This window comes from Dicentrarchus labrax, unplaced genomic scaffold (assembly GCF_905237075.1).
Source record: "Dicentrarchus labrax unplaced genomic scaffold, dlabrax2021, whole genome shotgun sequence".
Classification (NCBI taxonomy): domain Eukaryota; kingdom Metazoa; phylum Chordata; class Actinopteri; family Moronidae; genus Dicentrarchus; species Dicentrarchus labrax.
The window spans coordinates 23,380,297-23,400,409 of NW_026136706.1; the positions used below are offsets into that span (position 1 = coordinate 23,380,297).

Here is a 20,113-nt window from a genome sequence, read left to right on the forward strand (position 1 = left end):
ATTGTATATGCATGCAACACATACAGAAGTACCTCAGTTTGCCTGCTTGTTTCACTACATTGTCTGAATCATTTACATGAATTGTTATCTTGAGGCATCTAATGCTGTAAATATGTTTTTCCAAAAATAACCCATTCAGAGACGTGATATTCTGCTACCACTAAGTCTTATTCTATCTCACTGTAGAGCCAGTCTAGTAACAACATGCAGAAACACAAGTCCTCTTCCTCCTTCACTCCGTTCATCGACCCACGCCTCCTCCAAGTCTCTCCATCCACTGGCAGTGCTCTCAACAACGTCGGTAAGTCCCGTCTCCCATTGGCTGCTGGGAATAATCAGATGCCAAAAGGTTCACAATAACAAACTTACTTTTAATCCCAGGCCTCTTTAGGCCTTTCCATCAAAATATCCAGGAACTGGAGGAACTGAGGAGCTGCAAAGTTAAACTATTAAAAGTTCCTTGAGTGTGTAGAGGTGCTCTCTATTTCAGGAACATTAAGGTTTGGGAAATCAGAAGTGGAAAGAACTGGGACAGTTAGGATTGACAACAAAAATGTCATTCACTTTCTTTATCTACACTTCATTTTCGCTATAATTCAGTTTATTTTTATCACATAATACACAGAAACACCCAAAAAACCTTTCCTCTGGAGGGAACAGGGGTAAACATCCTCCTGAGTGTGTAAAACCTTCAGAGAAAAATTTTGTTAGCGTGGACTTGTTAGCCGCCACAGTTTATAAACAAAGCCTTCTTATCAAGGCAGTCCTCCTGTTCCCATCATCCCTCAGAGGATTGGTCATCATCAAGGCCAGATCTTTCCTCTGGTATGCTGAGCCATTACCTCACCTGATACAGCTGGTGGCCAGCCATTGACCCCTTAAGTACACTAGATTGTTCATTCTGCATTTAATCACTGATTTGATGAGTTTAGATTTTCCTACAGATGTCTTAGGTCCAGATGGCGATTCAAGAGAGGCAGACTTTCTGACACAAACACTATGAAATATGATTATATACACTGTGGCTGCAGAGGTATTCTGACATTGCGTAGCTTGTTATGAATCCCACATGGTAGAACAAATGAGAAACTTTCTGTCTTTTGAAGTAGATCAGTTGCTTGGATAATAACCAAATTATTCTTGTTGTCCAAACTTCCCCAGCCTTCAATTTCAGACTATTTTATCAGTCCTGTACTCAAAATGAACAAAAGCAAACTAAGGATATCCATCCATCTTTCTAATGCTGACCATCTGACTGACCCCCACCCTGCCCGGTAAATTCTACATCCTACACTGTCCTACCTAAGCCCTTCCCTTTGACCTTTTAGGCTATGGAAACGACGCCCGCCTGGCAGAGGCGCTGAGGGCTGACCCATCTCGAAAGGGCTCCGTGGTCAACGTTAACCCAGTTAACACTCGCCCGCAGAGCGACACGCCGGAGATCCGCAAATACAAGAAGAGGTTCAACTCTGAGATCCTGTGCGCTGCACTCTGGGGTAAAATGTAGACACAAAACACTTAAAAAAGGAAAGAAATCCGCTTGAAGCAAGGGGGCTAATGAGAAACATGGTTTTATTTTGACAAACACAATAACAATAAGCTGTATCATAAATGTTAAATTTACCTGTTGACTCAACCACAGTCTTATTGATTTAGGAGTTACAAATCTACTGTTCATTTAACAGGGATATTCTGATGCTGTACTTTTAAAAAACACATCAGGAATCACACCATCATTTCCAGAAATCACCCTTTTTGCTTTCACATTCCCCATCCAAATGGTTTTAGATTGAAATGTTAAGTTAGTTTCAATTTGTATTGTATTTGTTTGCTGTATAAGTTATAACCTTTTGTGGCAACGTTGAAGTAAATTTGTAATAACATGAGTCCATCAAAATAGCTTTTTCTAGAAGTGGTGGCTATAAATGTTCTCACCACCTGGTGGCAGCAAAGCCCTATTAAGCTACACACTGATATCTACAGCATGGAAAAAAATATTAGACCACCCTTGTTTTCTTCAATTTCTTGTTCATTTTAATGCCTGGTACCGCTAAAGCTATATTACCTGAAGAATTAAATGAACACGACAAAAGATGCAGCTTATTCCATAATACTTTATGTCCTATTTGACATGCTTAAGCTTAATTGTATTCCCAGGGTACATAAGAGGCCATTTCATGTCATAAGCAGCACTGCACATGCAAAGGCCTAGAGTGGTGTCCTGCTTACATTCAAGCCGTAGCACAACTCAGAAGTTGTCAGCTCTCACATAATGCCAAAAAAAAAAAGAATTATGTGAAGCCACAAAGGCAGCCATCTTGGCACTGCTGGAAATTGGCATGAGTGAAAGACAGGTAGCCAAAAAACTGAAGATCTCCAAGACAGCCGTTCATTACACCAAGAAAAAGCAAGCCAAACATGGTTCTACTAAATTGCAAGCTGGTCGAGGCAGGAAACGTCTTTCTACCCCACGAGATGACCGTGCACTCATCTGTTCCTGTGTCAGGAATCGTCGTCAGACCTCCAGGGACATTAAAAATGAGTGGGCACTGTCGAGAAATGTGACTTGTTCAGTGACAGTTCGAAACCGACTTCTTGAAGCTGGTCTGAAGTCACACAGGGCACGGAAGAAGCCCTTCATCAACGAAAGGCAGAGGAATGCCCGGTTACCATTGCTAGGGATCACAAGGATTGGACTGTTGATGATTGGGCTAAGGTTCTCTTCAGTGATGAATCCAATTTTGAGTTGATGCCCACTCCAGCCAACTTACTGGTTAGGAGGAAACCTGGAGAAGCCTACAAACCACACTGTCTTGCCCCTACAGTAAAACATGGGGGTGGATCGGTGATGATCTGGGGTTATTTCACTATGGGTGGAACAGGGCAAATGCAATTGTGTGAATGGCGAATGAACCAGGTCACGTACAGGGCTACTCTTGAAAACAGTCTTCTTCCATCAGCTGATTAACTCTTTCCTGCCTCGAATGACTGGATTTTCCAACAAGACAATGCCCCTTGCCACACAGCAAGGTCAGTTAAAGCCTGGATGGAGAACCAGAACTTTCGAACCGTGCCTTGGCCTGCTCAATCACCAGATTGAAACCAATTGAAAACCTGTGGAACATCATCAAACTCAAAATGAGGAACCACAAGCCCAAAAACAAAGCAAATTTGTTTGAATTTTTGCAACAGGAATGGGCTGCTGTGACAGCAGAATAGGGCTGCAGCTATCGAATATTTTGGTAATCGAGTATTCTATAGAATATTCCATCGATTCATCGAGTAATCGGATAAAACATACTTTTGCTTAATTAAAGCCCAATTATAAATATACAGTAGAAAACAAGACAGATCACTGTTTTCAGTTTTCAGTCCCGGCGTCTGCCGTTCTGTACAGCAAAACTGTCCACACACGTTACAGAGCCCGCTTCTGTCTTCTTCCACGTTGTAGGGGACGCATAGCCTGTGACGTAAGCACGTTGTGTCACAATAAAAAGAATCCGTGCAAAACGCGAGCTTTATGAGGCTTCGAGGCAGACAAAATTCCTCAATCATTCTTTGTAATCGAGTTACTCGAGGTACTCGAGTAATCGTTGCAGCCCTACAGCAGAACAATGTCAGAAGCCGGTGGAGAGCATGCCAAGATGCATGGCGGCAGTCATCAAAAACAATGGTTATGCAATCAAGTACTAACTCCTGTGTGTATCATGTGACTAAAACAGGCAGAAAAGAAAACATGGAATTCCTAAAAGCACTGTTTTTGGCAGTACAATGCCATAGCTATTGATGTAAGAACTTAAGTGATTTTGGTTATTATCAAGAAAACCATGGAAATGGCTAGATATCAGCTCTTAAATTAAACTCTTATGAGCTATTTTTGTTGTTATCATAATATTTGTCCAAGCAAATGTACCTTTAGTTGTACCAGGCATTAAAATGAACAAGAAACTGAAGAAACAAGGGTGGTCTAATAATTTTTTCCATGACTGTATGTGACCAGGATGCATACTGTATTTCCAGCTGTGGTGTATACATACATATATATATATATATGTGTGTGTCTGTGTGTGTAGGAGTGAACCTGCTGGTGGGAACAGAGAGCGGTCTGATGCTGTTGGATCGCAGTGGTCAGGGTAAAGTTTACCCTTTGATCAACCGACGGCGCTTCCAGCAGATGGACGTCCTGGAGGGACTCAATGTCTTGGTCACTATATCAGGTACATATACACACACACACACACACACACACACACGCACGCACACACACACACACTCATGCACAAGAGCATGCACACACATTTTAAAGATGGTTTGATTACACTTTATGCAGCCAAATGAGTCCCACCGGGATGAAGAGCTGATCAATGAGATGGACTGAAGCAAACATGTAACCACACATAAGTCGTGCAGACATAGACACAACAATATTATTATTATTATTATTATTATAATTCAATATGAGACTGAAAAGCAGTTTCACTTCTCTTTATCCTGCTGTGTCAGCTCATAGTCCACTGTCACGCTGGCAAGTGTATGTGTGTGGGTGTGTGTGTGTGAGAGAGTATATTTTGTTTCGTTTACTTCTCTTCCTGACTTGTACACATGCCCACACACTCCTGGAAATACACTTTAACCAAAACCTGCTTCATCGTGTTAACAGGAAAACTCTGTGCGTCTGTGTCTGTTCTTGCATAAATATTTTTAGACACAGACACACAGCTGAGTTCCAAGATTTCTCAGATTGACAGCGTATCCATGTTCTTACTTCTGCTCTTTCTCAATTTCACACACAGCGGCAGTGCAGTCATAAATGTCACAACAGATATTTTGAGCTAAACGGATATTGAGTAAATCTCAGCTTGGTGAGACCACGTCGTGTGGTGTGTGTGTGTGTGTGTGTGTGTACGATATGACACACACTTGAGCTTTCCATGATGGAAGGAAACGCCAGAGCAACACGCGTCGATTTCCTTCCATGAAACTCGTTTGCGTTGCTGAGAGGTATAGATACGCGTCATGGAAATTTGTATCCACCTCCACTGTAAAGCTGTAAGAACATTCAGGCCATATCCTGACAGGCTGGTCCATCAGTGTATGTGTGTCCGCTGCTTAATCTCTTAAAAACATATTATTTCTTATGACATTACTGGATGTGGTTGGCAGTGCAGCAGGGTGCCAGCTGCCTCTGTGATAAACAGCTGCACAAAATGCAGATGCAAGAATGCATGAACAAGGTGTACTCTCTGGTTCTGTCCTTACGAATTTTTTTTACTTGACTGTGCACTTTGTTGCCAAAAGACACCTACAATAATAAGGGGTTTAGAAACACATAACTGAGCATGTAATATTACATTTTTAAATTCAGTTTTTCAATTGGATCACTCCTCACAGGTACAAAGTACTAGCATGTCTGTCTTTTATCCCATAAACATATATTGTACATTCAAGCTCCAAGAATGAAGGTAATTTCGATAATTCGGTAAATATTTCATTATTTTGTAGAAATTACTTTCCAGTATTCTTCTCACAAATATAAGTGTATTTTTTATACAGAAATAGATTTCACTTGGGATGTACAGTGGTCATACCAGGATTTGAGTTAGAATAGTTGTTATTTAGAATTCTGAGTTAATGCTCGTTCAGAGCATAGGCTGTATAATTAAAAATGGACGCAGACCAAAACTGATTTCTGTACCAGGCAGTAAACATGTTTATTTCTGCTATAAAGTTGGGCATTTTAATATGGGGCCTTTTGGAGATTGACTTGTTTTTGCAGCCAGCCACAAGTGGCCGTTCAAAGAACTGCAGATTTTTGCAGCTACTCCCACACAAAACCAGTTGTCACTTAAAGGAAAAATTTAATGTCACGTTCAACTGAAAACAGTTGGTAGAAACTGAAAACAGTTGGTAGAAACTGAAGTGTTTAAGTTATATGATGACGCTGGCATGATATGGATGGACAGCAAAGAGCTCATAAAATGTTTTACTGACTGAATACAGCTAAACAAAGCCAAACTATTTCGTTGTTACTATTATTTGGAAGAATAAACAAATTAAGAAGAGGAACTGCTGGACATGTATTGTTGTTCTGTCTGCATGTATGTGCACACACTGACACATAGTGTTCCTCTACATGTTTTGTCCCAACTTGACCCACATTCACAATAACAAACTTCCCAAAATGTTGCAAAACACTGCAGACATACAGGATGGAGGAGAAAAATCCCACCACAGGATCGTGAGATATGAAATGTATTAATTAGGATTGATTGTTTCAGTAGTAAAAATAAGAATGCAAATGAAATTGAAAATCATTGCAGCCTAAAATGAAATCTTAGCAAGCACACAGCGGCCAATAAGTTCTAAAATAACATTATAAGTCTTTCAGGATTACCTTGAATTGTCAAAGTCTTGCAACACAGTATAAAGAACAACTTTATTGTGAGACCAATGCATTTCGGCTTGCATCGGGGTCTGCATAGACTGCAGAAGGCAGATTAGGCTGCAAAATTCACAAATGCAAAGTCGGCAGTATTTCTGAATCACAGCCAACTAATTACTTGTGCCTCTTCACTCATTCTTTAAAAGGTTGAAGACGAAAATAGATTTGAACCGATTTGATCTTTCTTGATCAACGACAGGTAAGAAGAACAAGCTCCGTGTGTACTACCTGTCCTGGCTGAGGAACAAGATCCTGCACAATGACCCTGAGGTGGAGAAGAAACAGGGTTGGACCACCGTCGGAGACCTGGAGGGCTGTGTTCACTACAAAGTTGGTAAGTCACATTCTCACTATTAGGGATTTCACCACATTTATTGGTATAAATACTGCAACGTTTGGCCTTCCCTGTGGCCTAGTGGTCTCAGATGCATACTGTGTAACTGCAACCTCCTATCGCTGCTGTTACCCATCAAATGGAGGCAAAAATGCTAAATTATCTCAAGCTAGTTTATATTTATTATTGAATTTTTTTTTTTTTAAATGTTCAAATTGGCAATGGTTGGCACTACTTTACTGTGGTGTTTCTAAAAGTCATTATCATTTATCCCTAATTCTACTGATTGACAGTTTTAAATAATGTTGTTGTGTGTATGTTGAGAATAATGGTCTCTGTTGAGCTAACCCATCTGTGCTGTGTTATGAATACGTTTCCCATCAAAAATAAACCCAGCCATATCTTTCAAACACAGGACTCAACTAACGTCACAAACTCAGTATAAGATACAGAGTGACTGTATGTTTACAAGACAAGCCTGTCGATGGAAGGAAAGCCCTTGATTAAGTAATGACATCCGAGTCGACATGTAACTACACCGTCCTGTCTAAAATTTAGAATGTCCTTGGTGATGGTAGTGCCACTGCACTGAGACCAGCACTTCCTGTTGGAAACTCCTCTCCACTGATCAGAGCTCTTTTTCGTGAAATCCATTTCCTGACGATAAGTTTTATTAATACGTGTTGTACGTCTTCATCGATGTCTCGTCAGATACATTTTTTAACAGCTGGCAGAGACAGAACCAACACTTCTGGGAAGTACAGGACTTTCCAAAGACAATGATTAAATGAGCGTTTGTAAAAAAAAACTCTTACATAGTCCCAACTCTGCACAATTTTTTGTGACTGTCACCCACTGGTCGTTCTTGGTTGAGTTTTACTGCACATTGGAAGTACTAAATTGAAGTGGATGGCAGCTGGACGTCTTCCATTGTGAGAATCTCAAAAGTCATCAACTGATGGTTGGTCAAAGAGGAGCAATGAAGAGAACATTTAATTTAATGCTGAGATACATTCAGCAACATCTAAATGGTTATTAAATCTTCTTTAAACCCTCTCATATTTACAGCGTACAGTAAATTAATCATTCACATCCTAGAACAAGATACTGCCTGCACAAGCCATGTTTGAGAGAATTATTATTATATATATACTGGGTGAATAACTTTCATTTTTATTCAAAAAATGAATGAATCCAGATGAAAATTAGCTTAAACAGGTACGGAATTAAATGCAATCATTCTGTAGTTTGGGCAGGGATGGGCAGTTTTCACATTTGTCTCTAAACGGCACTAAATACTGCAGCAGGAAAGGAAACAAATGAGTTTTATTGGTAAAGTGTCAAACCAAGAATCTATTGTCTAACAGCTACAGTGTCTCAAACAGAAGTTTAAAATGGTGATGGATAACCTGCCAGAGTCCACAGCAACAAAAACCGGACAACATTTTAGTTTGAAACTTCCCATCCTGATGCCAATTACGATATTTTGTGTTGTTCTAATGTTTCGGTTTTTCTTTTTTGTTTCCCAGTGAAATATGAGAGGATCAAATTCTTGGTTCTGGCTCTGAAGAACTCAGTGGAGGTCTACGCCTGGGCACCCAAGCCCTACCATAAGTTCATGGCCTTCAAGGTGAGTCAGTCTGCTAGCTTTGATGTCAATCACGACAAACACATGAAAGTATGACATTAGTGAAGTGGATCTTTAGTGCATTTCTGGTGTATTTACAATTTATTTTATGTTTTTTTTTTTTTCTTAGTCTGAGATTGAGTTATTTTTATCCAGCATGTTGATGCTGCTGAAGGTATAAAATAGGTCATAGATTAAATTCTTAGAGAGTTTTATATTTTACGTGTTGCTTTAACATCTCAGTTCAATGAAAACAGTTTGTACAGCTGGCTACATTGGCCCGGCAAATATTTACTGATCTGGCTGATGAATAAGAGAGGGGGAAAAAACTGTTTTTCTGACCTGTGTGCTTCAGTCTTTCGGTGACCTGGTGCACAAGCCGCTGCTGGTCGACCTCACCGTGGAGGAAGGCCAGAGGTTAAAGGTCATCTACGGCTCATTTTCAGGCTTCCACGCCGTGGATGTCGACTCTGGCGCTGTCTACGACATCTACCTGCCCACACACGTAAGACCACACAAACGTTACATCTCACATGTGTGTTTGCTGGTGCCTTAAAGGATATTACAGCTCTCTACCTGGGTTCCACAGTTAAGGCAAACTGAGTTTGAATTTATGACTAAATTTTTAAGTCAAGTCTTTTAATAGTTGTCTTACACATTACATATTCAGCTGCTGTAGTTGATCATAGATGCCAAAGGTGCAGTTAAATAATTTCCTCTTGTTGGTGTTGCGTGTCCCTGCAGATCCAGACCAGTATCCAGTCTCACGCCATCATCATCCTGCCCAACACTGACGGCATCGAGCTACTAGTGTGCTACGAGGACGAGGGCGTTTACGTCAACACCTATGGACGCATCACCAAGGACGTGGTGCTGCAGTGGGGGGAGATGCCAACCTCAGTGGGTGAGTCACATGGGCAAAAGCTACAAAAACACTCCAAACAGTTTTTCTTCCTACATTTATCTCAATCAGTGATTCCCTAAAATAAATCAATGTCTACTTGTGACACATCTTTATCAGGGAGTTGTAAACAGTTCCACCAAAAGGTGGTTTTTACCTTTCTGAGGTTGTTACACTTGAGTGATATTTACAGGCCTGAAAATGTAAATGAATTGAACATATCAAAAGAAGAAAAATAAGAAAAGGAGATGGAAAAATGTATAAATGTTCTGTTTTTCGTTTTTCCTGACGTGGCCTGTCAGGCAAGACCCTCAGGGTTTGAACTGTTGAGCTTGATAAGTAACAAACTCACAAAGCAACAGTTAAACAAAAAAAAAGTGATGATTAGACACATTATTAATGAAACTTTATTTCACATATTTACACATTATTATAGGTTATCATTATGTATTGTTTGTTACTTCCTATAATATGCAACTTTGCACATTGTTGGTTAATATACCCCTGATGGATTAAATTCTAAATGACGATTTGTTGATTATTGATTAATCATTATATAACACATGTTTACATATGCATAAAGCTATTGTATTGCACCTACACAAGCCACTTGCATTTATCCTGCAGCTGCAGAGGAAACAACCAGACAACCATACACACACTTAAAAAAGCTTTGGAGCAATCTACATGAGCAGTGTATGTTCTAGGGCTGCGTGATTAATCACAGAATTATCAAAATCACAATATATGCACTTTTTGGATAAAGATAAATGTGTGACAAACAGCATTATAATAAAGTACTGTAGTGCTGCAGAGAGTCTTTTAAATATAGCATTATTTTATAAAATCATTATATCAGTTAACACAAATACCTCTTTGCAGCATACATTCGTTCCAACCAGATCATGGGTTGGGGAGAGAAGGCCATAGAGATCCGCTCGGTGGAGACTGGCCATCTGGACGGCGTCTTCATGCACAAGAGAGCCCAGAGACTTAAGTTCCTCTGTGAAAGAAATGACAAGGTGAGACATTCAACAGCACATCCCGATCTGACCAGTATTGTTATAAATGAACAAATGGCAGCGATGTAACAAGTATTTAAAAACACAACATGTTAAAAGTTTAAACTGATGTAAAAGGGGGCTCCTTCAGTTTCTATTAATGTGAGGCTTATTTACCATCCAAACCACCCAGGAACACAGACGGATTTCCACACAGAGCATCAAACATGTCAGATGTACCGTACCAAAAGCCACTTTCAGTTAGTTCAGCTCTGTCAGGAAGTAATGTTAAACTTCTCTAGTTTCTCTTCCCTCGACTGTTGGCCTGTTTCAACTAATAAGAAGTGAAATTTATTCCCCTCTCTGTAGTTCCCTTAGCTGTGCCTGTGCAGGAAATTATGTGAGCCTTGGAGTACGGTAACTTAGTCAATGAGTTGACTGGTGATTAGATTTCTTCAGCTAAGACATTTCTCGTCAATTGTTTTTACAATAGGAAATAAGCTGTTAGTCATTAGTGGGCAGTGTAATAGGAAAAAGCACAACTGTAACACTTGAGAGGTCCTTCTACATGACTGCATTCATGTCTTAGTGCAGGTAATACTGGAGATACAGATTTTTAAATTAAATTCTGTCTGGACTGTTGCGGTTTGCTCAGGGCAGAACGGTCTATTCAAAATAACTCCCGATTTTTAGCCCATTTCTCAAGTTGCATTTCTTTTCCTTAATCCAAACAAAGCTGGGAAGCAGAAATTGATTGATTGATTATTTAATTTAAGGCATTATGTTAACCTGTCTGCATCAGATGGTTTGTTACACAGACCCATATGGGAATGCGTACTGGAAAAGGTCAGGCACATTCAAAAAATACTGTTACAGGTGATTGGATGAACCATTTGTCTGTCATGGTCTATCACTGGCAAAACTTCCAACCAATCAGATCAACAAACCATATCAAACTCTTACAGAAGCCAGGCAGGAGAAGATCCATTGAGAAAAGCCTTCAGTGTCGTTCTTTGCTCTTCAGTTCTGATTTAACTGATGCTAGCAGCATCTACACTAACCTCTTTAGCAAGAATTGTTGTTCCAACAACAAATTCCAACTGCACCTGAAATCATGTGAATGATGACTGTGAGAGTGAGATTGTACCAAGTAGTAAAATCTCCATCTGTTCCTCCTCTTCAGGTGTTCTTCGCCTCCGTTCGGTCTGGTGGCTCCAGCCAGGTCTACTTTATGACTCTGGGCCGAAGCAACCTGCTCAGCTGGTAGAGGTCCACACCCCACCCCCTTCCTCCTCCTCCTCATCTTCCTCATTGTCCTCCACCCTCACTAACACTGGATCTCAGAACCCACCGTCGATGTCTTGTCAGCACTCGGACAAAAAGAGAAAAGAGAACAAAACCAACAACCAACCAGCCCTTTTGAAGCAGTCGACAACAATGACTTCACCTTTCCCCTGGAGCTGCAGCCTTGCTGCATCACGGCTTAGGGGCCACCTGTGACACAACCGGTCAAGTCACGCAGTCGTTGCCCACTGAAATACCCAAAGTGACGACTTGCACACAAAATGAAATCAATGGTTAATTAATATACGAAAGAAAGTAGAAATAAATGTGAATTTAAGAAAAGGGGGCAAACGACTTTATGTTTCCCTCTCCGTTTTTCTTGGTGCTCATCAGATTGTGATGGGATAGATTTTGTACCTCTGCATCATTTCTGTGCTCCTGGGCTGGTCAGTAAGCTTGAGGTCTTCTAACTACTAGTACTGCTACCACTATTATTACTACTACTGCTACTACCTTCTGCAGGTCCGCCTCTTGTAAGAGAGTTCCCCCTCTGCCCGGTGTTCCTGCCCTCCGCCCTTTCTAATGAGCGTTTCATGGGGGCCAATGGGGTGGGAGTCTGTTGTATTAATGCTACAGTAGTGTGTGTAAATGTACTTCTGTTTGGTCCAACTACTGCTGACATGCTGGTTAGAGATTGAGACTGTCAGTCAGGGGTAAATTGTAAGACCCCGGAGCCAGTGGGGCTCGTCACGGTGATAAGCAGGTGAGAAGGGCCTAATATTTGAGGTTCTACTGTAAGTCTGATTGGACTCGGCAGGAGGGGTGTGTATGTGTGTCGTTGAAGTATTGTGTTGTTCGGACAGGTGCTTTAAAAAAGGGGATACAGAGAGAGAAAGAAAAGTTGAAGCAGATGGATTACAGAATAGTATTTTTTGAATTATTACTATTATTATTCCTTGAAGATAAGTGTAACTATGTGGAGTAAAACATGTCTTTTACCTTGTTTTTTAAGATTTACGCACATCCCCCCACAGTTTGCTTGCTTTTACTCTGAACCCACAGAAGTGCAAGGTGTGTTTGTCTAAGAAGAACGTGATGTGGGTGTGGTCCAAAAAATAAAGTAAAATAAAATAAAGTGTCTATGTATAATAAAAGTTCATTTAATCTTCCAGATCAGTGGTCAGTGTTTTTCCCCCACCGGTCAAACACGACGACATAAACTCAACTCTGGTAGGGCGGTTAGCCGATGTCTCTCAACTCGAGAAACTTGAACTGCTGTGAATAGTCAGATGTAAAATGAAAAAAAATAAATAAAGATGATAACGGAGGGATAAAGTAGAAGAGAAAGTTCAGTATGTGTGTGCTTGTGTGGTTGGAGAGTTGAGTGTCATCGACGAATTGGATTTTCGTGGCAGAGAGGCACGAAAAACGCATGGTCAGCAAGTTTGTTTCAGCAGAGGAGTTCTTTCTGGAAGCTGGTTTTCTATCTTCCATTTCATTCTTTCAAATCACTTTCATTTTTCGTTTCTATCATTTGTATGAATGCAATGCACTAAGTGTCAAGAATGTAGAAAGACATATTACTGTGTGGTGGTCCAAGGCATGAGATGATGTTTTTGCTTTGTATCTTGTCACAAGTGATCAAACCTAGATGTTCAATTTTCAAGTTAAAACGATTGAAGGCAGCAGCGGAGCCTCTACGTCAGGTGTAGATATTTTGCAGGGAGGGCCATTCTGTATTTGTTTTGAAACCTTTTCCACAGCAGTGAGAATCTGTGCGGGAGCAAACAAGAGTGCATCAGAGCTGAGGAGGGCTGTCTGGCGTCCTGCAAGTCCTGCTTGTGCACGTCAGGCACTCTTTCCAATCAAATGGGGACCTAAACCTCATCAATTCTACACTCAGACTCTGAATTTCAGCGTTACTGTGATGAAGTGTCACAAAACAGGCAACACGGAGCAGAACTTTTCCTCACTCGGCTGTTTGTGAAGAACCTGAAGACGGAAACCCACTTTTTCGGGAAGGAATTGTTTTCTCTATTTCGTGCCCCCAACTTCTTGCTCCAGCTGTTATTTAAGTTGTCTGTATATGTGAAAGACTGAGCAGCAAACTGCAGCATCAATCTCCTTTTAGGCCATTGGCTGAGCTGGATTTTCCTCCGTTTCCACAGCGACTCAAAAAGGGGCAAAGGAGAGTCCAATTTGTGCTTTCATTTCATGTTTAAACATGTCCTCGTCAGGTCACAAACAAGTTAACCTTGAGTGTGTTTTTCCCCTGACGATAATAATTACACACACAAGCAGTGTTTTGACATGTGAAAAGGTTACTGCCAGTCACTCAGTAACACTTTCTAACTTTTCCTTCCCTCGTGCAGAAAAAAAAGCCGTTTGGACCCCAATGCTGTGTTGTCTGAGGTCTGTGTGTGCAGTAGTACCTGGTGTGTCTCTTATTGCATCAAGGCCTTGATGAGTGGCTGTATTGACTTCATGAAAAAATTGTGATTATTGATATTCTTTATGGGCTAAAAAAAAGGACGAGATGATATAAGTCTATATATCGGATGAGAAAAACTAGTCGCTTGCCGACTCACATTGGAAAAAGTGCCAAGAGGGCAGCATTTTAAAACGTGGGAACCTATTGTTATGAAAACCACTACTTGGAAATCCTTTAAAAAAATCACTTGAAGCATTGTGTATTCTTAAGTTTTAGCGCTAGTCGAGAAGCTTAACAATAGTTTCTGTTGTTTCTGTAAGTCTATGTACACGTAAATATGCGACTGCGGTGGTTTAATATTATTACGCTCACCTTAGGTGGAGAAAATGTTTACAGAGGCAATGTTTTGTTACACTAATGTGCATCACGGTATTTATGTTTAATGCATATACGTCTTGGTTCTTTAATTGTTTTTTGCTTTTTGAGCCCGGTTTTTATTGGATATTTTCATTTGTTTGTCATCTCCCCCTACCCCACTAAATAACCTACTTACAAAACAATAAAGAACACACGTGTTGTTCATTTCAGGTATTCGCATAGCGCTGCTTTAAACGTGGAAACATTGCAGTTACGTTCCCTACAGGCTTGGACGTGAGGCGACGTGTTTTTCCTCTGCTGTTTCTGCCATGCTACTCTAACTTATGTCCTCTCTGTGTATGACAGGAAGTCATGTATTTTCCTGAAGTTTTTTTTCTTTGAATAAACTTTAAAAGTAATTTTAAAAGAAGTGTCTTTTATGTCTGAAAAGCCTCTGCTGCTGTTTGTTCCCCAAAACACACATGCAAACATGTTGAAAAGAGAAATGTTGTAACACATGTTGGCTAACTGAAACACTTCTAACACGTCAGTTGCACGCTTTGGTCTGTTTCAACAGATTATACCTCGTGTTTTCCATTTGAAACTTGTTTTGACATGGAACTTAAAAGAAAGTCAGTGTGTTGTAAATTGTGGTCTCTGTATGTCTGGTTTCTGAATGAGTGGCTGTGGGAGCCCTGCTGAAAAGATAAGTAAGGACAAGTCTAATTTTCTGAGGATGTCTTATGTTCACAGTTCATAGAGTCTGGTGCACACAACCAGGGGTGGCATTTTGGGCCCGATTTAAAAAGGTCACACTGGGCCCCACCACCACAGGCTGTGCCAACCCTGCTCAATGTTTTGTGGCCACCAGTTTCTCCTACACACTTGGTGGTATTCAGTTAGTTACAATCTGCAACTTCACAGCGAGATGCCACTAAATCCTACACACTGCACCTTTAAAAACTATACCTTTTGTAGGCTTGCAACTCTCTTACAGTCCAATATTTACTGTACTATCTACATACAGTGTGCTGTGAAAATATAACCCTGCCGGCATGCATGCAACATTCTGCATACAGTGGAATTCACTATTTGATTGTTTGTGTTTCATATACTGATCATTATGTGGACAAATAATTAGTGTGAATTCTTATCATTCAAATTTTCAGAGGCAGGGAAAACTTATTTAGTATGAATAGCTTGCTGTCCTGTGAAGGACAAAGTATATTATTAATAATAATAATAATAATATTAGATTAACATTATTATTATTATTATTATTATTATTATTATTATTAAGTTTGCCTGCATTGATTACATGTTGGATGACAGAGGAGCCCAATGTAAATGTAGAATTTTCTGTGAAGATTAAGTTAGGAGCAAAAGTAGTTAATTGAGGTGGGGGAGGGGATCCTTATTTGTGGTGTAATTAACAAAACTCATGGTCCTCTATGAAGAAAAAAATCCAATTATCCAATTTACACTTGACCTATAAGATTAAAAAACCACAAGTCTTTGGCTCATAGTCTACAAAATGTTACATTGTTCTACACAAAACGAGTAAGAACGCTGCCATACATTTCTAGATATTGTTTAGATCATTTGGTTAAGGTGCAGTTGCATATTAAGTTTGACTTACTTTAAGGTTAAAAACTACTCTGGGTGAGTCCATGCGACCTGGAGTTTTCATCCTGGTGAGGAAACAATGGCATTTTTTTTCTGTGTAGCTTCCTGTGAGAGCAGCCTGCTGTAGGACACAGGTCTTCAAATCTCACAATTAAGCCCTACTGTATCTCATCTATAAAATATATTAATTTTATGACCAGAATTTGTCATTTAAAGATGCCACCACTGTAGAAATTCTACTTTTCTAGCTGAATTCTTCCTGCTGCATTTTGGCTTTGCCACCAAAAGGGAACTGATCATTTCAGAGATGCAAAAAATGATCTACTATCCAACTGACTGACAGGCGATAGATAGATAGATACATAGATACATAGATACTTTATTTATCCATCCAGTAGCATACAAGACATACATTAGACATACATTAAACATACATTACAATAAAATAAAAAATTTAAAGTTAACTAAAATTAAATTAAAGTTAACTCAAATAAAATCAAAGTTAACATAGTAGCCACAGTAAACAGTGCAAACAGTAAGCAGTGCAGATGGAGTGCAAACGAAGTAGAGATTGTCCATTGTCTATTATCTATTGTCCTGCCTGCCTTGACTAAGAGCTGTTGTACAGTCTGATGGCCACCAACAGACTGAAAAGGTTTTTTCAGTTTGTTGGTGGAGCTCGATTGAGACAGCTGTCTGCCACTGAACACACTCCTCTGCCTGGTGAAGGTGTTGTGCAGAGGGTGGTGGGCCACTGTCACCAGGGAGTCCAGCTCTGTGCCCACCACTCAGCCAGCTCTCCTCACCAGTCTGTCCAGGAACCGGCGTCTCTCTTTTTGTCTTGAACAGAAATGGGGTCCCGTTGGGCTTATAGTGTACTGATATGATAGAGAGGCTAGAAGGTAAATTCCTCAGCAGATGCAAAAAACAAAATGCAGCTCTGTCAAACTGCTTAGTCATCTGTCCAGTATTATTGAGTATCAGGATATCACAGATAGCGATGAGGTGATCTGGAGCATTCCCAAAACACGCAACATCATCTGCTTTCTCAATGGCCAGTTTAATGAACAGTATGTCCTGCATCTGTTACCTTTTAACCTGCATGTGTTAAAAACACTGGCAGAGCACTGCTGTTGTGTATGAAAGGCTTGGTTTTGTTAATGACAAAACTCCTATTTGCAACTGAAGATGCTCCCCAGAGGTTCAGCACAATCTGCTGATTCATGTTCTCTACTTTGTTTTGTGTAAATGTCATGATACCACTTTATCATCATCATGAAAATATGACAACACGGTTTTGATCCAGGACCAGCAGATGACATTGATATTTAGTCTCAAAAAGACTGAAAAGCAGGTTGTTTTGAGTGAGAAGGTAGAGTGAATCAAAGGTTCACGGGCTGTAGTCTGAACTGAGTCTGAACTGTTTCTTAGATGTAGCTCTTTTTTTTAATGCTCTCAGTAGCAGGTAGTCCTGGATTACAGGAAGTGGATTCAGATCTGTTTTTAAGGAGCATGGATGACAAACTCTAACTTAAAGTCTGTATTTATACAAATCTCTGTCCATTAAATTAATTAATTAATAGTTAGTCATGTGGCTTTTTTTTACAAGGGCTCTTCTGCTTGCGATTAATCATTGTGAATGCAAACGGAGTGGATACAAATTTAAACAAACTAAATTTTCCTGTTTTGTCACAGACTGGATTAGAATGTGGAATAAAGCACTTTCACACGATCCAACCAGCAAGCCAATCTACAGCTTACATCACTGTAGAGTAGTCATGTAATGTAATTTGCAAGTATCTCTGTATTGGAAAATGTCCATGTCAAGATCACAATGTCAGCCAAACTGAGTAATTCAGAGGAATGCTCAATGTGGACGCCATAGTTTCTACACAGAGAGATGACAGAGGAGTGAGTCATACTACTATTACACAGCTGTTTTCAGATTTGGGAGGGTTTGGTAAGCCCCACATTTTTCTGATTCAGGTACACTTTACTTCATTGTCAATGACATGAAGTATTTGTACAATCTGACTGCGTTTTAGCAACAGCCTGCATCACTCACTGACACAAAGCCAAGGAGGTTCAGTGCAGCCCATGTCCTGTTGCACTAGAACTATCATTCAAAGGTAACTTCTTGGATCCCATTTTAGAACCGAGAAAACTTCTTGATGGGATCTTTCCCCACTGATTATATCTAATAAGTTCACACAACATTTACATTTTTTTTTTTTAAAAGTCAGTGCATAAATAAAAACAAACTCTTTTTCAAGCAATTTACAGCTGTCAAGTCTTGATGCTTAAAATTATCCCATTTTTAGTGGATTGATTCAAAACTAAATAACAGACTTTTTTAAAAAAATAGTACATTATGAGCTCAATACAAATTTTTCGCAGTTTGTTTCTCTTGTGTATTATCGCGCTTATTTTTCGGAAAGAAACATCTCTGATAATATTTTAAAAATTCAGATGTTTCTGAAAGTATTTCCAAAATCCTCAAACCAAAACAGATTTTAGACCATTACCAAAGTTAGGAGTCTATTTCCTAATCCACATAACGATGGTGGGCAGAAATGACATCTCTCTCTGCTCAATTTGTATAATGTACACTTAATCTTACTAGTGTTGTTATCAGTTATATTTGTCAATATTAATGTTACTGGCCATGAGTTTACATTTTCATCCACACATTTTTTGACAATATTTCTTGTGTTAAAAATGAGCCTGTTAGCATGCCAGGCTAACACAACCCATTGTCTACACTCTGTCCCTGTCTTTCTTCACATAAGGTATTGTGCATCTACTGTCCTTGCAAGACAAATTAAACCCTTTTCACAGCAACCATTCTGACATGAAATAATACTGATAATAATAACAAATACTAGGGATGTCCCGATCTGATCTCAACGATCGGTATTGGTGCCAATCAATGCATTTTTTAACTGATCGGTATCTGCTTTAATGACCCGATCAGATCCATTGTTTTAAGTCAGCTGTGACACAGCAGTTTTTACTCGTGCTTTAATGCACGGTGCAGCTATGTCATGGAGTTTCACTGCAGGCGGAGCCGCCTCTGCTCAGAGTAGAGAGCAATACAGCCACACTCAACATGCCACTGCAAGTGCAACAAAAACCATACCAACATGAGTAATTAATTAATGTAATCCATTCAAAAGTACAGACAACAAAAATAATTACTCAGCAGAATACAGGTAACTCAGGTAAAGGCTTCAGAGACAATCCCTCCAGACAGTGACAACACCAAAAAGATTACAGAGAAGATCTATCATTTTAAAATTTAGTGTGAAAAAAAAGAAAAGAAAAAAAAACAGCTTTGATGCCATTTAATTGTCAAGTATACAGTGGATTGATTTTAATAACTTTAATGTACTTGTAGTGGGCACTGTGCACTGCATTATCTAAAAAAAACATAAGTATCGGATAGGGACTCCGTATCTGCAAATACTTCATCAGATCGGGGGCTAAAAAAAGCAGATTAGGACAGGACTAATAAATACAGGTGTTATATACATATTAATTAAAATTCAGTTCTTATTAGTGTAGCAGTCTTTCCACTGAGCCAACATGCACAATAGCAGCACTATGACTCTGTTTGACCTGAATGGAACACAACCTTAATTAGTATCATTGGTAACACCTGTGTTTGTCCAACTATTTCATGTCAAAATGGCTGCTGTGAAAAAGGTCTACTGGCACAGTCACAAAGAGAAAATTCTTGAAAATAACCAAAGCTGAACCCACGCAACAAGCTGGCTGGGTCTGGTGGCAGAAACCTACTGCATTACATCACTAATAAGATCTCTACACTGCCAATCCCTCGCTGGCCACTTACTACAATATCAAATGTCACCTGCACTGGTGAATGTGCACACACTCACGTACTGCTTTATAAGAAAAAATAGGGAGTGTTGCACATGCAATTACAGTATAGCTGACTTATTATTCATTAATCATGTGGTATAAACGCTGAAGAAACAATATAAAAGCTGTCACCAGAGCCTGTAAGCTGTTCTACTCCTCCAGTTTAACCACAACAAATAGTTACTGTAGCCCTCTGGTCTACTGACTCAGTAACAGCTCTGGAACTAG

The 20,113-nt window shown here is 39.7% G+C and overlaps 1 protein-coding gene across 8 annotated transcripts in view; it reads left to right on the forward strand.

Annotated features, from left to right (window-relative positions):
* Positions 1–14,807, forward strand: part of map4k4 (mitogen-activated protein kinase kinase kinase kinase 4) — a 110,829-nt gene extending 96,022 nt beyond the window's left edge. For all 8 annotated transcript variants that reach the window (XM_051402690.1, XM_051402694.1, XM_051402691.1 and 5 more), the window contains 9 exons: positions 187–301; positions 1,329–1,496; positions 4,074–4,217; positions 6,642–6,776; positions 8,306–8,406; positions 8,759–8,908; positions 9,148–9,307; positions 10,187–10,326; positions 11,489–14,807. In XM_051402690.1, the coding sequence (XP_051258650.1) occupies positions 187–301; positions 1,329–1,496; positions 4,074–4,217; positions 6,642–6,776; positions 8,306–8,406; positions 8,759–8,908; positions 9,148–9,307; positions 10,187–10,326; positions 11,489–11,572 (1,197 nt within the window). In that variant the 3' untranslated portion in view covers positions 11,573–14,807. The remainder of the gene's footprint in view (positions 1–186; positions 302–1,328; positions 1,497–4,073; positions 4,218–6,641; positions 6,777–8,305; positions 8,407–8,758; positions 8,909–9,147; positions 9,308–10,186; positions 10,327–11,488) is intronic.
* Positions 14,808–20,113: the final 5,306 nt, after the last annotated feature.